This window comes from Falco biarmicus, chromosome 3 (assembly GCF_023638135.1).
Source record: "Falco biarmicus isolate bFalBia1 chromosome 3, bFalBia1.pri, whole genome shotgun sequence".
Lineage (NCBI taxonomy): Eukaryota > Metazoa > Chordata > Aves > Falconiformes > Falconidae > Falco > Falco biarmicus.
Window position 1 is genome coordinate 113,686,128 of NC_079290.1, and position 26,843 is coordinate 113,712,970.

Sequence of the window (26,843 nt, forward strand, 5' to 3'; positions counted from 1 at the left end):
GGGAATACAGCCTATTAAACCCTGTTCCACAGGCAGTAACGTAACATTTGAGAACTGAACAGCAAGTCAGGAAGATCCTTTCTTGCTGTGGCAGGCTGCTTGTGTAAGGCTTTTATTGTCTGCTACGGGTGCTGGAGTAAATGAAGAGAACCAGTCTTTTGGGCGGGAGTGCTGAGGCAAGGCACTTTGCAAAGTGTTCCCCAAAGCAAGGGCAACCAAGTCATGCCTTGTCCTGGCTTTGTGGCTTTAGCAGTGCTTCCTGGCTCTTTATCGTTGCAGGGTTGCAGGTGCTGTTTTCCTGCCTGAAGCCCTGGGGCTCCTGGGTAGCCACCACCCCCCCCAGCCCAAAGCTGATGTCCTCAAAATGATCTTTCCTCTCTTCTGACTACGCTTGCCATGCGATAACTGGGGACTAGGCAGATATTGTTTGATGGTGCGTCCTAGGGGAGGACTTTGGGATCATCCCTTGGCCCAGACTCCTTGCCAGTGGGCATCACAGCTGAGCTCAGGTGCTGACACCACAGCACAGTCCCACAGGGAGGTGGGGGCTGGATGGCACCTCTGGAGGTGTCGCTGTCCTCTCAGCTCCTGCTCGGATTCTGGCTAAGACACAGCTTGGGCTCGATGGATGCTCCACTGGGGAGCAGTGCCATTAGCTCGGAGCCAGGGCCACATGCAGGCAGACACCGTGTCGCTGCTGATCATGACCTGCAGCTCGCTGTCCCCTGCGGCCATCATCCCTGCACACTGACGGCCGGGCAGTTTCTCCAGACGCCCACACTCAGGGCAATGGTATAAAGCAAACTGCCACGCTGGCCACTAGAAATACGTCAGCTCACCCAAAAAGCCTTTCCATCAGCTCCAACAGCAGCCAGACCGCTGAGGCTTTTGTGTGTCCCAACGTGATACGGGAGACATCTGCACCCTGACAGAGGATGAAGGATGAGCACTCTCACCATCAAACAGCGAATTATTTTGCTCATAGGCTGTTGTGGTTTAAGCGGGGCCGCCAGCTGCGCACCACACAGCTGCTTGCTCCCTCCCTCTCCCCAGGGGGATGGCAGGGAGAACTGATGTGAATAAGCTGTAAATAATATGGTCAAGTTTGTATTCATAAACCAATATTCATTTTAATGCATAAATAAGCTTGTAATTGTATAGCGACAAAGGGGTTAAAATGTCTGAAAGATCATATAGACTGTTCTGGCAAGAAAGTTGCAGATCTCTGCAAGGGGAGCTGTCCTCCTTATCTGCAAAGCAAGCTGCCCTACCAAGGAGATAACGGGACAGCAGGATGGCCTTGAGTAAAATTACGAGGGGTATTGTAAAAACCCTGGGAAAGATTTCTACAAGTCTGCCAACTCATCCCTTTTGAGACCTAAGGTGAAAAGTACACCATGAGGAAGACCTACGGCCTTCCTCCCATAGACCACTGCCCACATTCTAAAGACCCCGGCCCACAATTTTTGGAAGAATCTGCGCAAGCGTGAAGCTAATTAGCATATGAAGCGAGGGTAGGCGGGTTCAGGTAACGAATATGTATAGGTGTTAATTGAATATTCATTGTTTCATTATATAAATATAAGATAATCTGCCCCTCTGGGTGTGTACGATTGGTGGAAGGATCCCCCGTACACCCGGCGCCGACAATAAAGAATATTTAGTCACTAAAATCTGATTTTGGACCTGTGAATCAATCTGGCGACCCAGATGGGACACCTCTCTGTCTGGCCGTAGGACCCGCTGGGAAGTGGACTCCCTTGGGTACCCCCGGGATTTTTCCCGGAGGGACTCCCCAACTCACCGGATCACTGCGGGGGCAGACAAGAATCCCATTATAGTAAGTGACAATATTCTTTATTGCTTTATTCTGGTATTACCAGTTATCTGTTCTCTGGAGCTGCCCGTAAGACAAGAGGATTGACTCCCGCAGGGTGGCGTCTGGGTATGCTTTGTGACTCAGGTCTCAAGTATACGTCTGGTCTGGAAAACTCAGGTATACTTCTGTAGCTAGCACCCCAAGTATACTTCTGGTTCTGTTTGGGTTTTATCGGCATTTAATTGCCATCTGGAATCTGGCAAGTTTGCTTATAAAGCTTATTTGCTGCAGTGTTGCTTATTTTGGTTACCGGATTTATGGAATGTGGAATTTGACTTTGACAATCGTTACTGTGATTTCGGCTATATTTTTGATAATAATAGTGAGTTCTTGGTGTTGCTGTAGAAAGATACCTGCGTGCTGCATTTTGTAAGTATTAATTCTGTAAGTGATAAGTGTGTTCTGCGAGTGTAAGCTGGAAAAATGGGAGGAAAGCAGAGCGGTGGGATTTGAAAGAAAAGCCCATTAGGATGTGTTTTGGGTCACTGGAGGGATATTGGAGGGTCTGTTGGTGGAAATGTGAATAAGAAAACATTGATAAAGTACTGCAATCAATGGTGGCCACTTTATAAGCTGGAAGGAGGGGAAAAGTGGCCTTGTAATGGAACTATAAATTATAATACTTTGCTGCAGTTAATGTTGTTCCTACGGAGAGAAGGAAAATGGGATGAAGTAATGTATGCTGATATGTTTTTCACTTTGAGGAATCACCCAGAGTGGCAAAAGGGGTGTGGAATTAACCTAGCACCACAAGATCCCTTAATATTAGCAATGGAAAAGGATATGAGGAAGGACGGGATAGGAAAACTGAAGAGATGTTGTTCAGCATGTAGTATTGGTCAGAGATGTTTAAAATTAAGTGAGTCAGAAGAAAGGGTGGAAGATTACGTTCCACCTTTACCGATCGTGGAAAATGGTAAAGCTGAGGGATCTGATGGTGAGGAACCCAGAGACAATGTGAACCCTAAAGGGTTCACTCCAATTACTGCTCGTACGTGGAGCAAAGCAGGATTAGGGAGCAAATCAGGACCAGTCATACAGGCTCCCTTGCGACAGGCTGTGGGAACTAATGGGCCTGTTAGAATCAAGATTCCTTTTTCCACTAGTGAATTAGATTCATGGAAAGAGGCAGTAAAAGGTTATAGAGATGATCCGGAGAGGATAGCCAGTAGGTTCGAATTAATTGTGAAAAATTTGGATCCGGACTGGAAAGAGATAGAAATAATGTTAGCAGCTTTATCTGAAACTGAGAAACAACTGATAATTAAAACTGCACGAATGCATGTACAAGTTCAAATAGCCTCAGGAGTTTTACCTGGAACTGTGGAAGTCCACGTTCCAAGGGCAGATCCTGACTGGGATTATAATGATGATAATGATTATAGATTATTAAAAAGATATCAAGAATGGATAAGAATCACTTTAGAAAATGCCATTCCTAAGTCCATGAATTGGTCCAGGCTATATGTTATAAAACAAGGACCATCTGAGACACCCTCAGAATTCTTAGATCGTTTAAGAACAGCTATGCAAAAATTTACAATGATAGATCCTTCCTCAGAAGAGGGTAAATTACAGTTGGTTTCATTATTTCTAGGACAGTCAACAGAAGACATAAGGAAAAAACTCCAAAAATTACAAGGGGCAGACATGAGAGACTTAGAAAAACTGGTAGAAGAAGCATGGAGAGTGTTTAGAAACCGGGAAGAGGAGGAAAGACAGAAACTGGGACAGACTATTGCAGCAGCAACAGTAGCCGCATTGAATAACCAAGGACCAACTTTTCGAGTTAAAAATAGGGGAGATGGGAAACGAATAAGGACCCAGCAACCACCTCTAAGATCAGATCAGTGTGCCTATTGTAAAGAAGTAGGCCATTGGAAAGGGGAGTGTCCAAAGCGAGGGAGAGCTTGAAACATGATAGCAAATGTTTCGTCGGATCAATGAAGTCGACCAGGAGAATCTACCCTAGCAGATCCTCTGGTTAAAATAGAGCTAGGGAAATCAGGACAGAAAATGGAATTTTTAATAGATACAGGCGCCTCTTATTCAGTGCTAAACCAGAAATTAATGCCAGAGGATAAAGGCTTTGTGACTGTAGTGGGAGCCACTGGCCAACAACAAAAAGCCTTTTTCTTAAAGCCGTTAGTATAAATTGGGAAAACAGATGGGAATACATAGGTTCTTATATTTACCGGGATCACCAAAATCTTTATTAGGCCGAGATTTATTAGAACAACTAGAAGCAGAAATAGTCTTTGAAAAAGGGAAAATGGAGTTAAGGATAGGAGAAGAACAGCTAATAAATGTATTGAGTTTAGCATTAATACAGACTGACCCTAAAGGTGAGATACCTTCGGAGATCACAGATCAAGTATATCCAGGAGTCTGGGCCACCAAAGTCCCCGGAAAGGCCAAGAATGTGACTCCAATAACCATAAAATTAAAACCAGGGGAAAAACCTGTTAAGGTTAAACAGTATCCTTTAAAGATAGAGGATAGGAGAGGAATTAAAGAAAAAATTGATAAATTTTTACAGTATGGGCTACTAGTCGAATGTGAATCGGAATATAATACGCCTATATTACCAATCAAGAAGGCCGATGGAAAAAGCTATAGGCTGGTTCAGGATTTAAGGGCCATAAATAAAATCATTGAGGATATACATCCAGTAGTGGCGAACCCATATACTCTGTTGACTAAATTAAAGAATAGTCAAGTTTGGTTTACTGTACTGGATTTAAAGGATGCCTTTTTCTGCTTAGCCTTAGCTATGGAAAGTCAAAAGTTATTTGCCTTTGAATGGGAAAACCCCGACTCAGGCAGAAAGACACAGCTTACGTGGACAGTATTACCTCAAGGGTTCAAAAATAGCCCCACTATTTTTGGGAATCAATTAGCTAAGGAGCTCGAGACTTGGACGCCCCCAGACACTGCGGGGACTTTGTTGCAATATGTGGACGATCTCTTAATAGCTACTGAGACTAAAGAGAGTTGCATTCGATGGACTATAAGTCTCCTTAATTTTCTGGGTTTAAATGGATATCGAGTTTCCCAACAGAAAGCCCAACTGGTTCAGCAACGCGTGACTTATCTGGGATTTGAAATCTCGGGAGGACAATGAGAACTGGGAACCGAACATAAAGAGGTTATTTGTCGAACTCCAGAACCCCAAACGGTAAAGGAACTGCGAACTTTTCTGGGAATGACAGGTTGGTGCCGTCTTTGGATTTATAACTATGGACTGATGGTGAAACCTCTGTATGAATTGGTAAAGAACGATCAGTCCAAGTTAGTCTGGACTGGAAAAGCACGAAAGGCTTTTAGACAACTTAAACAAGAGCTGTTGCAAGCTCCGGCCCTAGGATTGCTGGATCTCTCAAAACCCTTTTGGTTATTCTCTCATGAGAGACAGGGGATAGCTTTGGGAGTACTAGCACAAAAACTGGGTCCCTATAAACGAGCAGTAGCTTACTTCTCTAAACAGTTGGATGAAGTAAGCAGAGGATGGCCCGGATGTCTTCGGGCTGTTGCCGCGGTTGTTATTAATATACAGGAAGCTCGAAAGTTTACGATGGGACAGAGATGACAGTGTTAGTCTCCCATACAGTCTCAGCAGTTTTGGAACAAAAAGGAAACCATTGGCTCTCACCGCAGAGATTTTTAAAATATCAGGCAATATTAGTGGAACAAGATGATGTGGAAATTGTTGTCACTAATGTTGTGAACCCAGCTTCTTTCCTCAGCGGGACTCTGGATGAACCAGTGATACATGATTGTATAGAAACGATGGAAACTGTGTATTCGAGCTGACCTGATCTTAAGGAGGAACCTTTAGAAGATGCTGACGAATCTTGGTATACTGATGGAAGCAGCTTTGTGAAACAAGGGCAACGTAAGGCAGGGTATGCCGTTACCACCACTAAACAGGTAATCGAGTCTAAACCATTACCCCCTGGGACGTCTGCCCAGAAAGCAGAGATAATTGCTCTTACACGGGCATTGGAATTGGCAGCAGGAAAGAAAATAAATATTTGGACAGACTCTAAGTATGCATTCGGTGTGGTGCATGCTCATGGAGCAATCTGGAAAGAACGAGGACTGCTGACCGCTCAAGGAAAACAAATAAAGCATGCTGAAGAAATCTTACAATTGCTAGAAGCTGTGAAACAACCGGAAAAAGTAGCTATTATGCATTGTCGGGGACACCAGAAAGGGAATGCTGATTTTGAGATAGGAAATCGATTGGCAGATCAAGAGGCTAAGCGGGCAGCTGAATTAACCAACGTAAAGGTATTGTCTTTAATACCAGACAGTAAAATCCAAACTATAGACGTAAACCAAAAGCCAAATTATACGAAAGAAGACTTAAAATTAATTGAAGATCTGAAAGGTAAAAAGAAACCAAATGAATGGGTATATTTGAAAGATAACCGCATAGTATTACCCTCCAATTTAATATGGCCCACAGTTCTTACAGAACACAATAAAACACATTGGGGTGCTGACACATTATATAAAAGCTTGAATCGGATATTAGTGGGATGGAATTTATATACCACTATAAAACAAGTAACTCAGCAATGTAGCATTTGTCTACACAACAACCCCAATACTAAGAATAAAGTAAAATTCGGAATAATTGGTAAAGGGAATTATCCAGGGCAACAGTGGCAAATTGACTTTTCAGAACTCCCTAGAAAAGGGGGGTATCGCTATTTGTTGGTATTAACTGACACATTCTCAGGATGGCCAGAAGCCTTTCCCTGCCGAACAAATAAAGCAAGAGAAGTGGTCAAAGTTTTGCTCAATGAAATAATACCACGCTTTGGAATCCCGGCCACAATGTCTTCTGATAGGGGTTCTCATTTTTGTGCCCAAGTAGTACAACAGATAAGTAAAATTTTATCAGAATATTTATATATGTATATGATTGCACTTCAGAAACAGTTAAATAAAGTGCACAAATTGATTTTAGGAACTAGGGCTAGAGGACTAGATCAACCAGTACACATCTTTAAACCTGGGGACTATGTATATATAAAAATCTTCGCAGGGCAACCTCTGGAAGAGAAATGGGATGGGCCATACCAGGTGTTGTTGACCACGTATACTGCTATCAAGATTAAAGAACAAGCGGCCTGGATCCACTATTCAAGAGTGAAGAAAGCTCCTGAAAAATCATGGAGCGTTACTCCAACAGGATCCACCAAAACGCGGTTCTCCAAATTGTGATTGTAGTAAGTTGGTTACCCGATCTGTGTTTAATGTCATGGGATCAAAATACTCATTTGTCCCTGATACAAGGAATTTCCCAGGTTTTGAATAAAACAAATTGCTGGATATGTACTCATATGCCAGAACATGGGAATAAGGGAATACCTCTCATAGGAATTCCTTTACCCAGGAACGTATCGTTAACCAGTTTATGGGAAAATACCTCATGGAATGTCAGGGACAATGAAATTTTGAAATTAGAAGTAAGTAGTCCTGCAGTGCATGAATCGTATTATACTTGTGTACAAAGGTGTAATCCACCTAAAGGAATGGGAACGTGGACCAAAGTGGAAGAGTTTCCACTGACTTAGAGGAAATATGGAAACAAACCAAGATATTACATGAAGTAAGTGAGGATGATGTGTCTTGGGATTTTGAAAATCTTTGGACAACTCTAACTTCCTGGTTACCTAATGTACAATGGTTAAAACAGGTGTTAGCTGCCATAGTTTTGTTGACTGTTTTAATAATACTTGTGTGTATTCTGTTCAAATGCTTATTCTATTGTACTTTTAAAAGATAAAATAGCAAAGGAGTTTGCTTGTATCGAGAAAAGGGGGAACTGATGTGAATAAGCTGTAAATAATATGGTCAAGTTTGTATTCATAAACCAATATTCATTTTAATGCATAAATAAGCTTGTAATTGTATAGCGACAAAGGGGTTAAATGTCTGAAAGATCATATAGACTGTTCTGGCAAGAAAGTTGCAAATCTCTGCAAGGGGAGCTGTCCTCCTTATCTGCAAAGCAAGCTGCCCTACCAAGGAGATAACAGGACAGCAGGATGGCCTTGAGTAAAATTACGAGGGGTACTGTAAAAACCCTGGGAAAGATTTCTACAAGTCTGCCAACTCATCCCTTTTGAGACCTAAGGTGAAAAGTACACCATGAGGAAGACCTACGGCCTTCCTCCCATAGACCACTGCCCACATTCTAAAGACCCCGGCCCACAATTTTTGGAAGAATCTGCGCAAGCGTGAAGCTAATTAGCATATGAAGCGAGGGTAGGCGGGTTCAGGTAATGAATATGTATAGGTGTTAATTGAATATTCATTGTTTCATTATATAAATATAAGATAATCTGCCCCTCTGGGTGTGTACGATTGGTGGAAGGATCCCCCGTACACCCGGCGCTGACAATAAATAATATTTAGTCACTAAAATCTGGTTTTGGACCTGTGAATCAGAACTGGGAGGCTCAAAGGGAGAAAACTCGTAGGCTGAGACCAAGGCTTTGATGTGTGCAGGGGAACGTGCTGGTGGAGTTTGTGATTGAAAACTGTAGGGACATCTTTGAGGAGGAGGTGGCCGGCCTCTCCCCTCCATCAGCCAAGGAGGTGCCAGCACCAATGGACAGGTGCACAGGTATGAGGGGCTGAGGGTTTCCAGAATCTGGGGCTTCTGATCCTATTCCTTATTGTGCTGCTGGTGGATTTTGGTTTCGGTGTTGTCCACTTCCATGAAGTCACTTTGCTGCATGTGCTTTTGTGTGCCAGAAGTGCGTTATGAAGATCAAAGGAGCCGTGCAGGTGAAGCAAACGCAGAGCCCCAGGCAAAAGACTTCTTGGACACAGCACCCTCCCTGTTCATCCTCTAAAAAGAAGCAGGGGCAGGTATGGCGGTGAAATCAGAAATAGTAGAGGGATGTCAGGCCAACAACCAGTGACACGCTTCTCATGTAGGAGCCTAGGACCCTAACCCTAATACGCATGTGCGACAGCGTTACTGGCAAACTAAGGGCAGCCCACGCGCAGAATGGACTTGACGCCGCGGGGCGTGGTTTCCGGAGCCGCATGCGCATTATGAATGAACAGTTTACGCATGCGCAGCGGTGTTTCAGGCAAAACTAAGGGCAGCGCATGCGTAGAATCGGCTTGACGCCTCGGGGCGGGGTTCGTGGCTACGTATGCGTATTGCAAAAATGCGCTTTTACGCATGCGTAGTAGCCTTTCTGGCAAAATAAGGGCAGAGCATGCGTACAAGTGGCTCGACTGCAACGACCGGGGTTCGCGTCACGCCCTCGGTAGAATCTTTCCCGCGCGGAGGACACGCGCTCGAGCCCCGTGGTCTGGTACCAATTTTTGGTCGCCAGATGGCAGCGGCGCTCCACCAACCGTGCGGCTGCAGTACCCAAATGTTTCGCTAGATGGCAGCAGCGCTCCACCGGCCGCGCTGCTGCAGTACCCACAGTTTTTCGCTAGATGGCAGCAGCGCTCCACCAACCGGGCGGCTGCAGTACCCAATTTTCTGTCGCTAGATGGCAGCAGCGCTCCGCCAACCCTGTGCTGAGCACTGGCACGGCGAGCACGGGCCGAGATCTCAGCCCAGTTTACACCACCGGGCCCCGGGAGTGCTCGCTGCGGCTGCGGGGTTCCCTGCGCTCTGCCCTTCGCCCACTCGCAGCCGGGGCATTAATACTTATTGCCTCCGTATGCAAAAGCACACACGTGGCTCAAGCTGTTAAGTCCTTTCTGTATGATGCATTCCATTTTGCTGTGGGAAATAAGGGTGCATTTGCTCTGTTCGCATTTGGAAGCACGTTAGTAACAGCAATTTTAAATATATTTTCTTTAAAATATAAGAGATTTTGCAGGAGTGCACTTTTTGAGTAGGAAAAAGCGAGTGGTGTGAATATGTGGCTTAGGAAAAGCTCATACAAGGTTTTCCCCTGCTCAAGTAAGCCCTTATGAACTGTTGCACGGTTTAACCTCTTGAGTTCATAACCGTTCCCTGTGACGGGAAAGTGAGGTGTTACCGGAATGAAGGGGTGCAGAGTACGCGGCAGGGCTGGAAGGTGGGACAAGGGAGCGGGGCCTTTCCTCCGCCTGCCTCTCCCCGACCCCCCCTCTCCCAGGCAGCCGCTCTCGGCACAGCCCGCACCCCGCGGGCGGCCCCCGCACAGCGCCGGGGGCCGGCAGGCCGAGGGGACCCCGCGGCGGCACCGAGCCCCTGCCCACCCCGGCGCGGAACGGCAGCCGCGGCCCCTCCTCGGCCGGCTCCGGGGCGGGGGCAGTGGGGGCGGGGCCAGCGCCGGGGCGGGGCGGGGCCGGCCCCGGAAGGTGGGTTCATTTCCGGCCCGCGCGGCGCGCTGGAGCGGCGGTGGCGGGGCGGGGCCTTCGCCGGGAGCCCGGGAGCCGTTCGGGCCGGGACGTGCGGCGGCGCTGGGTGAGCGGGCGGGCCGGGGGCCGAGCCCGGGCGTGGCCGTCGGGCAGCGGCCGGCTGGGGGGGACGTGGCGGGCCGGCGCTCGGCCGCGGCAGGGAGCGCCTGGTGCCGGCGGCGGGCGGGCTGAGGCGGGCGGCCCGGCCCGGGCCCGGCGGGGCTGCCGGCGGTTCTCGTCTCCCCGGCAGTGGCGGTGGTCAGCGGGCTGCTCGCGGTGCTGCCTTTTTTTTTTTTCTCGGAGCCGCGCCGCTACCTCAGCGAGGAGGCGAGGAGCGGCGGCGGGGCGGCCCCGGTGCTCCCTTGTGGCGGCGGGGCCCGGGAGGGGGGTCGGCCCGCGGCGCCCTGCCGCCCCCCCGCCGCCCCCGGGCTGCCCGGGCAGCCGCCGCAGCTCTGCGCGGGGCTTTGTCTTTCCCCCAGCCGCTGGCCGGGGCCGTGGCAGCGGGCTGGGGCTGCCGCCCCCCGCGGGCCGCAGGGGCTGCCTTGGGGCCGGCGGTAACGCTGTCGCGGCGGGGGGGCTCAGGAGCCTCTTCAGCCCCTGCGAGCGGGCAGGGGAAGGACAAGAAGGCCGGCGGTGGGACCCCCACCCCTCGCCCCCGACTGCTGATTTCTCTAAAAAGTATTGCAAAGGGCAAGCGTTTAACTGCCGGGGAGGGTTGGGAGGCAGCAGCTCGGGTGTCTCGCTGAACCTGTGTCGTGACAGTCAGCTCCTGGGCCAGAGCAGCCGAGGGGAAGAGGCCTTTGGGTTTGCTTCCCAGTGAAACGGGGCTGCTTTTTTGTTTTTTTCTTTGTACCTAGGTTCATCCGGAATTGTACGTTGACAAATCAAGGGGAGCTGAACTGAAGGTCAGTCTAGATGTTACTTTTCCACATATTCCTTGTGCTTGTGAGTCGCACTGCTGACTGTGGAGGGATAACTTTTAGTACTTGCCGAGGGCTCATGAGGCTCCGTGGGCCCGCTGCTTCCGAGTGCTGCGCTGCTGCTTGGGCAATAATTGGACCTTAATGCCAATGCCACGTGTTAGCCTTTCTCCAGAAGTTATAAAAGCAGAATGAGCGTTAAGAATCTGATTGCCTTTTAACTAAATTCAAAACCAAGTTGCGGGATGAAGTGACTGGAAGTCCTGCAAGTCTGGCTGGGTATTACTGCCATGCATGTTATCTGCCTGTCTACTGGTCGTTCCTGCCTCTTGTTCTGTTGCGGTAATTCCTTTGAGTAATGCATTGGGCTCTAGATGTAGCGCATCTTGGCTTCCTCCTGACCCCCCGAGATGTTATCGGTCTTTGCCTTCCTCACGTTTCACAGGGCATGGGAAGGCCAGAGAGACTGGAAGCCTCGGCTGTTGTGTGCGGAGAAGCTGTCAGCCTTCTAAAAGAGCATGTAGCCAGCAAGTGCATCGTGGTGCTTCGGTACCAAGCTGATACCACAGACCTCAATCTTTTTTTTGTGAAAGGGGATCCCAAGGAAATGTGCTGATGTTGAAGAGAGAAAGGTGGTGGGGGAAGAGGTAGGAGGCAGCTTTCAACCAATTTTAGGCTTAACTCTTGTGTTCCTGAAAATGGTTCTGGGCTTTGAGGGGTTTGCTTTTGGCTTTTTGCCTTAAGCGCGTCAGGGTAATGCTTTCTTGGAAGTTGGAAACGGTCCTTCTGGGACACCAAACCAAACCCCGTACCTGGGAGGGCCATTTAGTGTGCTGCATCGTGCATTTTATTCCATTGGTCACTTGACCCTAGCTGTACATGCTCTCCTGGTTTGGCACGTTCTTACCCTGCTGGCCGAAAGATTCTGTCTTTTCACTTCCTCAGCTTGCTACAGGCCATAACACTTGTGTGTTGATAAACAGCTTTGTTTGATCACTGCTTTCAGGTTTGAGCATCGATGCCATGGATGTAACAGGAGAGCAGCAGCAGTGCATAGAGCACAAGCCGTTTAAACAACGCTTGGATAAAGCTGCCAATCATGCGACTCCAGAAGCTGAGAGACATGGTAAGATGCTATTCTGCCATTCTTGGATGGATGCTCTCATAGCCTTTCCATCACCGTATGCCTACTATGAGATTTGTGGGAACAAGGGATGGCTGAATTCACAGCATTTTAAACACCACGAACTCTTGAAGAGTGTATAGGACACAAATCTATTACACTGGCAGATCAGACAAGCTCCTGTGTGTGTGTGTGTATACATTATACTCTGTAGTTTTCTGAGGCAAGTCTTTGCCTAGTCCCTCTGAAATTGGGACAAGGACTCATTGATGCATTTCAGGAGCAAAGGTGCTGAGTGAGTAGGCTTTTCCTACTAGAAATCAAGCAGCTGCTCCGGCAAAACTTGACTTTGGTTGCATCTTTAAATCCTAGGAGGCTGACAAATGGGACAAGCTGGTTAGAGGAAAGAGCCTCTCTCCAGGGAAGGCTCTGCTGACTTGACCCTTAAGCCTAAACTTGCGTCTTGCTACGTTTGCTTTGTGTGTGTTAATGCATACACGATTAATAGATTTCAGTTGATTTATCAGTTACAAGTTGGAGTAAGTGGTCCTTGGCTACATAAACCTCTCCTCTGCGGTTTTTTTACATGTTATGACTTACTGGTATACTTCAATACAAACCAGGAATGATTCTGGTAGTGTTGCAATGTAATGGTAATACTGTCCTGACTTTGTTTTTCTAAAATGTGAGGTCCTTACTATCTGTTGTGGGAGATAGTGTAGTTCTGTGTATTGGTATAAACTAAATTTGCTGATTTGTTGTAACTCGGATTTAACTTTCCTGTTCTTAAAAGCTGAAAGGCTAAACTAAGCCAAGAGTTGAACAGTGGGTAGGTACAAGAGCTTCTCCTGTTGTCACAGAAGTGTAGTGATAGCGTTCTTACTGTTGCGTCGCTTAGCAGCCTTTCTGTATTCAGAGGCTGTGGCCTGACGAATGTAATGTCTGTGGTCAAATCCTGCTTTTCTGTACCCAATTCTGTTACCACATGTAGGCCTCCTGCCTTACTTGTAATCCCAGTGGAGGCTGGCAACACTCTGTCTGAACCGGTTGCTCTTGCTCCTTATATTATCAACAGAGAGGAAGAGAAACTTGCAGGGAGCAAACAGTCTCATCCAGGAGAGGCATTTTGAAAGCGATCAAATTGTATTGCATGCAGCAAGCAATTTCTTCTGCTGTCTGGAAAAAGTATATGGCTAGTTTGATTTCCACCACACATGTGGCAAGTTAGATTGGAAGTGTACACCCATCTTCGTGGAACTCTACGATTATCAGTTTCTGTTAGTAACACTTGATGTTCAGTCAGTTATTTAAATGGCAACTATAGCAGTGTTGACTGGTAAAGGAAAAATGCACGCAGACGTGGTTACCGCTGGGCTTGCTTTGGTCATGACTCAGAGTTGGGCCACCACCCCAGTGAAAGATTCAAAGGGGAGTGCTGTGGGTAGCAAGGGTCCAAGGGTAGGTGTCACTAGGGAAATTTCTGGGGGCCATTGTTAGACACTTGCGCATCTCCATTCTCATCAGGTCCGCAGTTAACATGTGCGATAGGTTTGCATGGACATTCAAAGGTGTAATGTAGCATGTGAGCTTGATGCATTGAAATCTTCCAGGGGAGGGTGTGTATGAATGCTAGCCAGTGTCAGGGAGGACTGACATCTAATATCTATATCCTTCTCGTATTCAAGGTTAAAATACTAATTACCTTTGTCTTTTGGGGGATTTTGGAGGTTTGGTGGGGTTTTTTTGGGAGTGTGTGTGTTTGTGGTAAGCTTAGTGCTTTATTTTTGAACACAGCTTGTTTTCATACATAGGACCCCTGTTTATTGCATTAAGGGTTTTCTTCCCCTGCCAGCTGACCCTCTCAGTTACTTTCTCCACTCCGTTTCTGTGATACCTTTTTGTATTTCCTACAGCAGCAATTAGTTCCCTCCCAGTAGACATAATTCTGTCTTCTTCCCATTTTTATGTCCACTAAAACACTCTGCATAGAACAGTTATTGTCAACATCGGTATGTGATGATGGCTTTCCACATGACTGCCTGTGAGGAAGAGGGGAAATTCATATCTCTTTTAGGACAATATTTGCTGGTATTGTCACCCATGACAATGAGTTGCTTATTGTCTATCTTAAACAAAGATTTGAAAATCCAACCGCTGGTATGACTGCTTTATTTATGTAGATTAAGGCCTTTTAATGAAAGATTACTGTCTCCTGCAGGTAGCTGGAAATTTCCACTTTGCATCGGCAAAAAGTTTCCAACAGTCTCATGTACATGGTAAAGTATTTTCTTTTCCTGCTTATTGTGACCTTTAGCTTCCAAGTGTTTCAGACCATTTCCTTTGAACATCTTTGCATTGCTATCTGTGGTAACAGCAGCACTGCTTCAGGAGGGAGGACATTGGTGAAATTTTGTTAGAGATGTTTAGAACTATTGGGAACGAATAGAAAAGTGTTTTCTGAAGGTGCTGCCACATGGTTGTGGGAGAACATGGAGGAGAATGTGTCTGGGCAGTCTCTCAGCCTCACTTGTTCTGCAAAACTTTGCTGCCCTGCTGTAAAACAACCTCAGGTGCGGTGTTTGGTCCAGGACCTGAATATCAGTATCTCTGGAAGGGGTGTTTTGGAGAAAAGCTCTTGAGAATTTCAAGGCAATTCAGAACTTTCACAGTAAAATTTCAGTTGTGAAGGACTTCTACTTCCTCAAGTATATATAAATACACAGTGGCTGGAACGATAGTGGTAGTTTACAGAATCATAGAATGGTTTGTGTTGGAAGGGACCTTTAAAGGCCCCCTAGTCCAGCCCCCCTGCAGGAAGCAGGGACATCTTCAACTAGATCAGGTTGCTTACAGCCCTGTCCAACCTGACCTTGAATGTTCCCAGGCACGGGGCATCTGCCACCTTTCTGGGCAACCTCTCTTAGTGTTTCACCATCCTCATCATAAAAAATTTCTTCTCTCTATCTAGTCTGAATCTACCCTCTTTCAGTTTAAAACCACTAAGCCTTGTCCTATTGCTACAGGCCACACTAAAATGTTTGTCCCCATCTTTCTTATAAGCCCCCTTTAAGTACTGAAAGGACACAATAAGGTCTCCCCAGAGTCTCTTCTCTGGGCTGAACAACCCCAGTTCTCTCAGCCCGTCTTAGAAGAGGTGCTCCAGCCCTCTGATCAGTTTTGTGGCTCTCCTGCTCCAACAGGTCCATGTCTTTCCCTTGCCAAGGACTCCGGAGCTGGATGCAGTGCTCCAGATGGGTCTCGTGAGAGCAGAGGGGCAGAATCGCTTCCCTTGACCTGCTGGTCATGCATCGTTGGATGCAGCCCAGGACATGGTCAGCTTTCTGACCTGTGAGCACATGTTGCTGGCTCGTGTCCGTTTTTTTCGTCCACTGGTACCACCAAGTCCTCTGCAGGACTGCTCTCAACCCCTTCATCCCCCAGCCTGTATTGATTTGGGGCGGGGGGGGGGAGTTGCCCAGACCCAGATGCAGGACCTTGCCCTTGACCCTCATGAGGTCACATGGGCCCACTTCTCAAGCAGAGCACTGGGGGGAAATGTTTTGGAGAGCCTTAACTCCATTTATGCTAAAACGGGTCACACACAGTGTAACTAGTGTGACAGGTTAGTTAATGACTGGTCTTTCTCAAGGGGTGCCCTTGAATTTCTCTGGTGCTGCTCTGTAAGACTTGTTAGCCTTGCTAGTACTCGGGTCACGCTTCAGGTGCTGAGGAATGTGACCGCCCGAGCGTTCAAGCTGATAACTGCCATCACCCTGTGCAGGGTTGTAGGAGAGCAGCTACTGGGAGGCCGCCCGGTGCCAGCACAAGCACTCCTGCAGCTGTGTGATTAACCTTACTTTGGAGCTGCTCTGGCCGCAAGAACAGCCTCACATAAAGCAGTACTTCACCTCTCAGCCTGCTGCATGCATTCTCTGATGTGACTCTTGTCTGAAGGGAGGGTGGGACAGGAATGGGCCATCAACAGAAGGATGGCGGGACAAAGACTGTTCTATGACAACAGGTCCAGTTTAAATGCAGATCCACCAGAGCCAAGTGCTCTGTAGAACTTTGTTATTCGCTGAAGGTTACCCCGCTGGTGTCTGTGCAAAAGGCAGTGGGGCTTGACACTTCACTGACAGCTGAGGCACTTAACTCTTGCCCTAACTGCAACATGAAACAGGGTGTTGCTGGTAACCGTTAAGAAAAATGGCATAGCGTAATCCCAAGGCCACTTCGCTTTTCTTTCCTTTCCCTGGCCACCATTTCACATGTATTTCCAAATTTTTAGTAGGAATTTCTTTTTTAAAGCCAAAGGAGTTCCTTGATGCAGTTGCCAGCACAGGCACACAAACCACTGTGCTAGTGGCAGTGACAGGTCTGCACACTTGTCAGAGACAGCACCAGAATATCTGAAGCCAGTGCAGCTCTGAGCTCTTTGTAATGCAGAGCCATTGTCTTAATTCCAGTGACTGCAGCCTTCTTTCTGAGCATTGAACACTTTAACTGTGAAATGGAAGGGCTCTCCCTAGATTGGAGCATTAGGAGGAAATACAGTTTAAGCTTAGCATTTCCTTTTTCTAACTGTATGTTCTCTGTTCTGCATGCGTATCTCTTTGGGTTTAGTAAGGGGTTTATATAAATGCAGGTAAAGCTTCTGGTGTTTTATCGGAAGATGTTAATGGAAAAAACCTGAGTTCACTCATTCAACTCATGTTGAATAAATGTTTTAAAGGAGAGGCTAGTTCTGGTCGGTTCTTCAGCATTCTGGCTTGTCTTGTGCTAGGCTGTGTGCCAGAAACACTTGAAGGGAGCAGCATTCCTAATCTTTGTTGATCATGTAGCAGCACTGGGTGATTTGACTCCACCAGCTCCTAAGTAACACTGCGTTTTTTGAAGCATGTTTTTCTTTGCAAAGGTGAAAGTTGAGATCTGACTTCCTGACCAGTGTTAAAATGCACCATGGCCTTTGGCTACTTTAAGATGATAGTGCGACTTTGGACAAACCTGGTAGGAGCAATACTGAAATCAAGTTGTAAGTTATATTTTCATCCTGAGACTGATGTTTCTGGCATTACATAAAGTAATTTAAGTAGCCAACCAAAAGATATCAGTTGCCTCCCCTTGCCCCTGTTTTCCAGCTCCCTTTGGGGGTGCATGGTGCTGCTGGCATTGCCATAGCGCTGTATGCAGGAAGGGCAGAGAGAGGGCAGGCCAACCACCCCAAACCCTGGCACTAGTGATAGTCACCTTGGTCGTACCAGTTGTTTGCAAACATCCTGCTCAGGCTCTCCCCACAGACTTTTCCTTTCCCTGTGCGTTCTCTGGGCAGCTGTAACAAGGCTGATTGATAGGCAGAGCCGCTGAGAGTTGCTAAGATGATGATAATTTCATTAGGGAACTTGCATTTGGTATTAAGGCTTGTGCTTTGCTCAGTTGTTAGTTTAGATCTGTTGTGCCTCTGTTTTGCAGTAGTTAGAGGAGTTACGTGTATCAGGTGGTGACAGAGATAACAGTGAATTTTTCCTTCCTTGCCCCTGGGGTCTTGTTTTTGCCATAGATTAAGAACACATTCGGATGAAGACCAAAATACCTAATCTGAAGTAACCCCAAAATAAAGATACTTTCATTCATTCTAGCAGTGGCTAGTGTATGTCAGGAGGGGAATTGCAGCAGTTTTATCTATCACGTGCCCTACTGCAAGCAAGAGAGAAACCCGGGGGATTTTCTTGCCATTTTAGATCTCAATGGAAATGAGAGGAACTCCCTTACAAGCTAGAATAAGGTAAACGGATATGCTTGTTATCACAGTGTGAACTATATTGTTAAACTGTTTTTCTATTACAGTTCACGATCTGCAGAGCTTTGGACTTGATTATGTAAGTGTTCCCAAGATAATGTTCTAGTTCTCTTGGTCTTGTTTTCCTTCTGGATTTCCCTGCCTTTGCCACATTGAGATCCTAGCGTACTGATCCCAGATGGATTTGGCTTTACGAGTCTGGGCAGAACCTAGCACCTGCTTTCACACAGGGCTGTGAAGGATGTTCTGGGACATCTGCATGTTGCTTGGCAAGCCTGTTCCCCTCTTCCTGAGACTGCCTTGCTCCTTAGCTGCGCTCCCCAGTTTCCTAAGGCTGGTATTTCCATAGCTGCTTCTGGATCTGGGAGGAAAGTAGGTGGTGCCCATACCAGCGCCACCGAGGCAGCTGACAGCACGGTGCTGCCATGGCAGGGAGAGAAGTGGGTGCAACAGCCTGTGCTGTAGGTGGGGGGTAAGGGCACCGGCATCTGGCTGTTTCCAGGAGGAAAAGGAGAAAGTCCGCATCCTGGAATCTGCCATGAATACAAAAAAGAAGAGCAAGTGCTTCAGAGTTTACTGTTAGGACGTGCAGAGTAAGGGAGGACCTGTCTCTGTTCCAGAGCCATACTTGGAAAAATATACAAATAATTAACTTCAAGCTCCTTACCTTGCCCCTTGGATGCTGTGCAGTTGTTTGAGTTATTAGCATTTCCGTTTCAGATCAATATGATGCACTACATCAAACATCTCTCATTTGGAAGGGATTATCCAGGCATTGTGAATCCTCTGGATGGGACAGACGTCACTGCACACCAAGGTAAAAGCCACCTGAGAGAAATCTCTTTTTTAAGTGTCTGTATTCATAAGTGTTAGAAGAGAACAGGAGTGAAGTTCCCAGTCCTAAACAAGAACCCTGACATGCCTAAAACATGGACTCCTCCACCTTACGCTCTTTCTGGAACGGCTGCCTCCATTCATCTGGAACAAATCTGCCAATGTGTTTTGATTCTGTGACCTTTTGGAAGGATCTTTCTTTTCAGTGTTCATGGCCTAATTGGTAGTTGCTGGAGAGCTGTGGTGTCTGGCTGACCTTGATCTACCCAGCAGTAACAGCTGCAGTGAAGTTGAAATATTGCTGATCTTTTTTAGGTAGCTCCAGTTTGCTGGCTTGAGAAGCAAAGGCAATTCTGTCCTCATGCTACTGCTGCTCAAACTATAATCTTGGCTTATTGGCACAAGCCCGCTTGTGTGGATTTTCTGTGAAAGATCCTGACTGTCTCACTTTATACAACACTACAGAGATTTGTTATTTTTTCACATCTGCTGATCAATGAATTTCATTCAATGATCATTTCATCAGTGAGCTCCTGTAGTTAATTTTCTCATATGCCTATTTATTCTTTAAATGTGTTGAAAGTAAAATTTAATAGTCTCAGGAGCTAAAAGATGGATTTGATTTTTAATTCCTGTCATGGCACCCATGGAAATGTCTACACGATGAGGTATTGTCATTCTACAGTTTAAGCCATTTGCCTGGCTTTTTCTGGTGATGGGATAAATTCCTGTAAGGTGAGGGCTGATTCTTCATCCTCACAGAAACCTGCATCCATTCACACTACCTTGCCCATGGCCACTTTAATCCAACTACTTCCATAAAACTCAATACCAATAAATTCTTTGGGGAGCAAAACCATCCCCAGCCCTTTCTAAGGAGGCTGATCCTGGAAGGACCATGCCTAGGGGCTAGTGACTCAAATTGGGATGTGAAGGGCTGATACACCAAGTATTGCTCCTTCAAACCTCTGCAAGCCACCTTGAGGGAAGGAGCTAGGAGACTAAATCACGCAGTTCCTTGTTTTGGAGCAGTACTCCTGGATGCTGCCAAGAAATGCCCCTACCTGCAGACATAGCAGCTCCTGTTTTCTTTTTTTATGGAGAGCATACCACATTATATCTGTCTTTCCCTAGCTGTCCTTCCTAGAGTAAGTATATCTGTCCATCCCTCCCTTCCATCCAACAAGTCACCAGGCCTACGTAACACAGCTGAAATCCTCTGCCAGGTGTAGGAGTGGGCCATATAAACTTTGCAGGTGTAAACAGAAAAGAATTCTTCTGCAGTGCTCTGCAATGGCAGGAGGGCCAAGATACATGAAGAGCACAGAATTGCTTCTGTAACTAATATTTTGTTTTGTGTTACAGATAATTGTTAATTAGTTTAGTTCTGCTTTATTTTTTCCTCCCTTCTTGCTTCTCCTGGCTTAAAACAACAAAAGAGCTCTTGCATTTCCAAAGTCAATTAGTCACTGGGCTAGAACATAGGCTTTTGACATTGTAATTAGACTTCATTAATGGATCGCCAGCGGCAGCAAGATGGAAACCTACTAGATGAGCCTCTCTTTGCATTTTCTTTCAGCTAATTACATGCTTATCTTGAAAACAAAAGATGCTGCGAACAATGAAAGAAACCCCAATTATGTGTCCCAAGTTGTGGACTGATGGGCTTATAGTGAAAGCCTCCTTGCTGGAGGTTATAAAATGGTCCTGCAGCCACAGAACTTCTTTTCCTTACCTTTGCCACTGCATTCTATATATCGCCAGTCCTCCTCCCCATGTTGCCACCAAGTCCCAAGTTCCTTTAGATCTTCTGGCAAAGTAATTTATAAAATGCTGTCCCTCAGGTGTGCAAAAAAACCCTTGTCCACTTTTTCCTTACCTCCTCCTTGGGTGCTAAGCGTGCCATGGAAGGACTGAAGCCACCACTGCTCCCAGAGGCAGGAGATCTCTGCCTTCCAGCAGAGCGCTCTCGCCAACAAGATCCCTCTGGGGAAGCAATTTTCTTCTGCAGGTCATTGATATTATAACACAGGGTGGTAAGTAATCAAATAAAGTGCTTTCAATTAAACTGAGGGCCTCTAGCTTGGTAACATCTTTCAATAGCAATTTGTAACACTAATACAATATAATTACTGCTAATTAATGGGTAGGTAGCAGACCAGATATGATGATTTTTCTCCAAGCAACACCAGGCAGTGAAACCTGTATGAATGTACTGTTCCCTGTGAAAAGCGCTAAGCTTCCTCTCTCCTAGTCCTCTGAGGTAATTCAGTGAACAGACAGTTTAAGATGCTTGTAAATTTATGTTGTGCAAATAATTATTTGTCATTTTATGTTCAACTTGGGAAGAGGCTTCAACAAGCCATAGTACACTGCCCTGTGTAATTCCTTTCATGATGAACTTGCTAAGGATCAGAGCTCTGGCAATAAATTGTAAGTAGCTTTATACTTCAGATAGTCATTTGGATTTATTTATTTTTTAATCACCAATGATAGCAGGAACTGTTTTGCAAGTTTTACAATTGTTGTGGTATTTTACTGTTCTGTGGCCTATTCCCACTGTTATGTACTGCATAGATTAGACTGGAGATAACAATAAATGCTGAACAGTTATCTGTCCTCAGGTAGTGCTGTGTTCTTTGATGGAGGTTGGATTGCTATGCCTCTCCTCTGGATGGAGAAAGTGAACCCTCAGGATGCAGAGCAGGCCACGTTGTAGAAGGAGCTGGAGGGATGAGCAGGAAGGGAGAGTCCTTGATCTCCAGGGCTTTCCTAAAGCAGATGAAGGATGGGGCACACAGGAAATTTTACAGCTGAGCAATGAGGTGTGTTACTTCTACACCTCTGAGCACACTCGCACACCTCTGGTTCTCCATCCTGGATGATGGGGACCTGTCTACATGACCAAGTGATGTCTCTGGGGTCATAACAGACTGCCCCCCCACCCCAGCACTGCCCAGTTCTTTGTCCCCAGCTGGTGTGACCTCCTTTTGATGAAAAAGTCCACGTTTTGGGGAAAGAGAGAGAGGGAAGGCTAAAAAACTTGTTCCTGTGCTCGGAGCTGAAGTTTGCAGCACAGAGCGCTGCAGGTTCATACTACAGCCTGCTCTTTCTCCTGCCTTACAAAGGGTGCAGCAAGGGAAGAACCCCCAGAGGCAGTGGGTGTAGGAGGTGGAAAGGGGCCACTTCTCCACATCCATCAGTCAGCTGGAAACAGGAACCTTGGCAGCACAGCGTGCCCTTATGTGGGCTGGGTTGTGAACAGGCATGTCCTGTCCCAGAGCTGGTGTGTAAAGGCATCTCTGCAGATCGCAAGGAACACAAACGGGTGTTTGTGGTTGCACTCGGATCGTGTGGAGGGCTCCACAGTCTCAGGGACTCTGTTGCTAGACCTTCCAGAAAGGAATCTAATGAATAAACCACCTACGTGGGGGAAATCACTGCCTGACCTTTCATGCAGTCAACCTGCAGTGTAATCACCTGATACTTCTGGTTTTTATCAGCGTACCCACAAATTAGCCACAATGTCTCACAAACTAATAGGAAGAAAGTAATTACTGGTGCTACCACTAGAGCTGATAGCAAGGACTACTGTGGGAAATAAAGAATTAATTTCAACTATATATGTAGAAGATCTTAATAGCAGCAGGTGAAAGGGGAAAAGAAAATTTAAGGTAGACATCAGTGTGGGAAGAGAAATACGATAGTAGAAGTCGAAAGACAGATGGAACTGACGTGCAATATTCTTAGTGTGTAGGACAGTGATGGAAACTTATCAAACCCACAGGCTGTTTCCTTGTAGTAATCACTGAACAAAGTGAGAAAACTCACAAGCCAGGGACAGAAAGCTGTTTTTTTTCATGTCTCAGGGGCCTGTACCCAAAACCAGAATTAGGGGGAGGGTGAGATGGGACTGGCATTAAACCAGCAAAATTTAAAATGGACCATCTGAGATGACACACTGCAGACCCCAGGAGCTGGGCTGGGAGGGCTGGTGGCAGTTTGGCTGAAACAGGATCAAACCTGCATGTTCCTGGTGGTCAGAGTGTACCAAGGGGACCGAGATGCTTCTGTCTCTGCGCTGGCCACTCAGAGTGGCTAGGCTGAGCACCAGTACTCCTGCAGGTGGGCACTGGGGGCTTGTGAGGGCAGGCCTGGGTTACACCCTCACACCCTACAGGGTCATACTGGGTCACATTTCTTAGCAAAGTGTCCAGTTTCTCCATATCCCCAGCCTATTCTGGAAAGCCTTGGAATACCAAATGCTCAGGAAATAGGGAGATAGCTGGCTGGGTGTGTAAGAGGGAGGGTGACAGATGTGAGAGGGAAAGGATCTTGGCTTTAAAATGTGTACAGCTTCCTGGCCTGCATGAGGCTGGCTGCTTTAGGGCATAAAGAAAATTAAAAAAAACTGTGCTTGTTCTCTTCAGGTAAGTTTTCCTGAGCAGAAGACATTTGGGACAACAGGTACAGCAGTGAGGGGTAGGGATGCCCCCTCCGCAGAGCAGCTGGTGGGACCAAGGCCCCCCCGCTGGGCGCATACAGCTGAGTGGTGGGACACAGACCCGCCCTGTGGGGCACCTGGCTCCAGGTGACCAGCCGCGGCCTCGGCCATGTACTGCATGAACAGGCAGCTCTGGATGAGGCCGATGCCATGCAGGAGTCAGGCTGGCATTTCTGACAGTGTGTTGGACCACAGGATGTATCCAGATGTGGAGAGGGACCGGGAGCAGCCATTGCCTGGTGCCACATGGATTGAACTGGGAGCACTGGGACTCCATTCCTTCTGTTTCCCCATGCCACACCCTGGTGTGTTCAGTGGGGGCTCACGCAACACAGCCCCCAGCACGGGGGGACATCCCTTGCCAGCCTGTAAATCCTTGGGCGCCCAGAGAAGCCTGAGGCTTGTGCCAGGCTCTGCTCTTAGGGCACATCCCCTGCTCTGCACTGTGCTGGATGGAGCCTGGTAAGGAACCCATGGTGGGACTTGGTTTTGGGGGAGCCCTTCACCACGGCAGGGTGCAAGACCCTGGGACAAAACCCCACAGTTCTTTTGCAGGCAGCAGGATTAGGGCAGTAGGATGAAGAATGCTCTTTGCAGCAGCAAGGGAAGGCGGGGGGTGGGGGGGTGGGGGGGGGGCAGCATCAGCAGTGCAAAAGCTGCTTTCCAAGAGGGCGAGGGGGCTGCCAGCCGGGCTTCCCATCCCTGTTACACGGTGCCGGGATGCGCAATACTTGCAATATGTCGCCGTGGCCACTAGGTGTCCCCATAGGAATACAAGTTACAGCCTGCCCCCCCCCCCCCCCCTCCCCCCCGTGCCACTACTCGGCTGTTCCCCTTGACACTGACGGTAATTAAAGATAACACCACTTAGCCTTCTGCCATTTGCATTGAAGCAGCAATGTTTGATTTGTTGGACCTTTGCATCAAAAAAAGTTTAAATAAATAAGCACCTCTGCATCAGCAACCAGCGGCAGCCATGGCTAGCGAGGGGCTGCGGGAAGGCTGCAGTGGGGCTGTGCTTGCTCCCTGGGCTCAGGTTGATGCACCCTATTCGTACCCTGCGTCCTCTGTTCATCACCAGGCCGATGGGACTCTTCCTTGTTCTTGGAGAGAACAGGAAGGAAAAGATGCTGCTTCCTTCCCGAGATGGTGCTGTGCTGAGCTGGGACCGGCGGTAACAGCAGCTCCCATCCCACTGCCCGTGCTGGGTGCCTGGACAAGCCCTGAGGTTGGTGGGGGCTGCCTGAGCTGCCAGTAGCCCAGGTGAGGGAAAGGGAGGCACAGAAGGGAATTGCCCAAGGCCAGGGAGATGTACTGAGAAGGCTGGCCAGACGGAGAGTGAGCCTGTGCCAGGGAAGGAGCGAGCAAACTAAACAGCAAGAACTGGCCACAGGTAAAGGCTGATGTGAGATTTTCGGTCCTCAAGGGTTCAGCAGTAGGAGTCAGGGCAGGGATGCTCGAAGTGTTCAGAGCTCAGCTGGAGGCAGCCTGGAGGAGCCTGCTCTGTGTTTGCCCTGTTCTGAGACACGTGCAGAGCCAGAGACCTCCAGAGGCTCCCACCCACGCAGCTCCATGTCCTAACATCTCCCCCCAGGCCCCTTCCTGGCCTCTGTATGAGACTGTCGTCTGGATCCTGACATTACCCAGCTGGCTGTCACCGTTCCGCAGTGCTGCATGGGTGTTCCTGCAAGAAGATTAATGGCATCACAGCATCCTCTGCAAGCACTGTGTCCTGACCCAAAGCCTGGGCCAGCTGCCTTTTGGTCCCAAACCAGAGTCTCTCCTCTCAGACTTCAGGAGGGCTCAGAAAGCTGTGATCTCCCGTCATCTCACTGTCTGCACCCCTTAATGCAGTGCATGGGGAAGACCTCTTGGGAAGAGTTTGGATGCCTTGCTGGACAGACTCTTCTCCACAGGGGCAACCTTCTTCCCTGAATCTCATGCTCTGGGGACACTCTGAACATTTTTGCCCACGGTGGATTCGTTCCCTGACAAGGACGATGATGGAAGCTGGGCTGTTCCTCTTGCAGAAGCTGGCTGTGGACAGTCCCTGTGGCAGCTGTAAGCTATCCCCTGCTGTCCATGCTCCTCCTTCCAGCTCCTCTGTCTTGTTTTACCTGGTTGCTTATCTCAGACTTAGTATTTTCAGGTCATTTAAAGCTGCTTTATTTCCTTAAGGAGAGCCAAGTGAAGGCTGTAACTGGAGTTGATAAATCCTTAGACTTTGAACCCAACGTTTATCTGCTTAGGCTGATGCTCTCTACTTCTCCAGGCTGTGCAGAGGAGAACAAGTAGCTCTAATTCCCTTGGAGACCGTCTCTTGTTTAAAGGTAGAGGGTGACACCATGGCAGACATCCCCACCTGCTCTTGCAGCGTGCCCTGCTTGGGGATGCTGATCTTTAGGCTCAGCCTGGGATCAGCTGTTCCCTCCTCAGTGGCCTGATTTTGTCAGGCTAGCACACAATGTCCTGGGGGCATGTTTTTCTTCTTTCTCTCCCAAAAGAAAGATCACAGAAGTGATTGGGCTGTGTGACAAGGCTGATCCCATAATATGTCCAGGAACTGCAAGACATCATTTCTCACATCACACTAAAATGGCCCACAGCCATCAGAAGGGGAAAAAAAAAAAAAGATGCTCTAATAGCAGGCCATTATCTCATGACAATGGCTTTTAACACATGCTAACCCTTCCTATGTGCTTAGAAATCTAAGAAATGAAATGAAAGGTGCTATCACTAAGGAGAGCTTCTATTTAGTGTCTCTGTCCAAGTGGAGAAATGGGAAGTGGAATTTGAGACAGCGGTCCTGCAGGCTTAAGGAAATAGATTGAAAAATGCATTTGGAGTGCAGAAACAGCATAAAACATGTTGCAGTTTGGTTCATTTGGGATTCCAGTCATACGGGCAGTGACACTGTGGAGGATTTAGCTTGCCAATCAACATCTTATTTATTTCCTCTGAACAGGATATCTTTATTCTGTGGCCGTCTTTGCCTCCAACATCTATGGAGATTGCAAAATCAAGCAGCTTGGGTGATTTTGTTGTTGTTGTTTTGTTTCGTCCAGAGCAGCACGAGAAGTAGGAAAATATCAATAGCAAGGAGAGAGCCCCTTGGCACCATGGGATTCATGCAGACTCACTCATCCCCAGGTCATCCGGCTGTGTCTGGCTCGGACAGAGGGATTACATGTTGGTGAGGCTGGAGCTCAGCTTGCCAGGGATCATCTGCTTGGTCTTGGCTAGAAACACCTGCCCAAGTGCCTTAGGCTGGGGTGGATGAGGAGAGGAGGGAAGCAGTTTAGAGGAGGATGAAGACAGACTGAAAAAGAAAACCCAGCTTTCCTGTCTGGCATGCTCTTGCCTCTTGAAGCGGAGTCCCAGGTACATGGTTGATGTCTGGTAGCATGTGT

General features: G+C 47.5%; 1 protein-coding gene across 11 annotated transcripts in view; it reads left to right on the top strand.

Annotated features, from left to right (window-relative positions):
• LOC130146114 (endoplasmic reticulum-Golgi intermediate compartment protein 3-like) overlaps positions 1–25,667 on the top strand; it is a 59,018-nt gene extending 33,351 nt beyond the window's left edge. The window contains exons 1-8 of one of the 11 annotated variants that reach the window (XM_056331908.1): positions 10,198–10,322; positions 11,113–11,160; positions 12,182–12,301; positions 14,517–14,574; positions 18,143–18,174; positions 18,816–18,912; positions 21,279–21,362; positions 23,360–25,667. In XM_056331908.1, coding sequence (XP_056187883.1) covers positions 12,275–12,301; positions 14,517–14,574; positions 18,143–18,174; positions 18,816–18,912; positions 21,279–21,362; positions 23,360–23,373 — 312 coding nt within the window. In that variant the 5' untranslated portion in view covers positions 10,198–10,322; positions 11,113–11,160; positions 12,182–12,274 and the 3' untranslated portion in view covers positions 23,374–25,667. The other 10 variants (XM_056331904.1, XM_056331905.1, XM_056331906.1 and 7 more) reach the window with 10 other exon arrangements.
• The last annotated feature ends 1,176 nt before the right edge of the window (positions 25,668–26,843 follow it).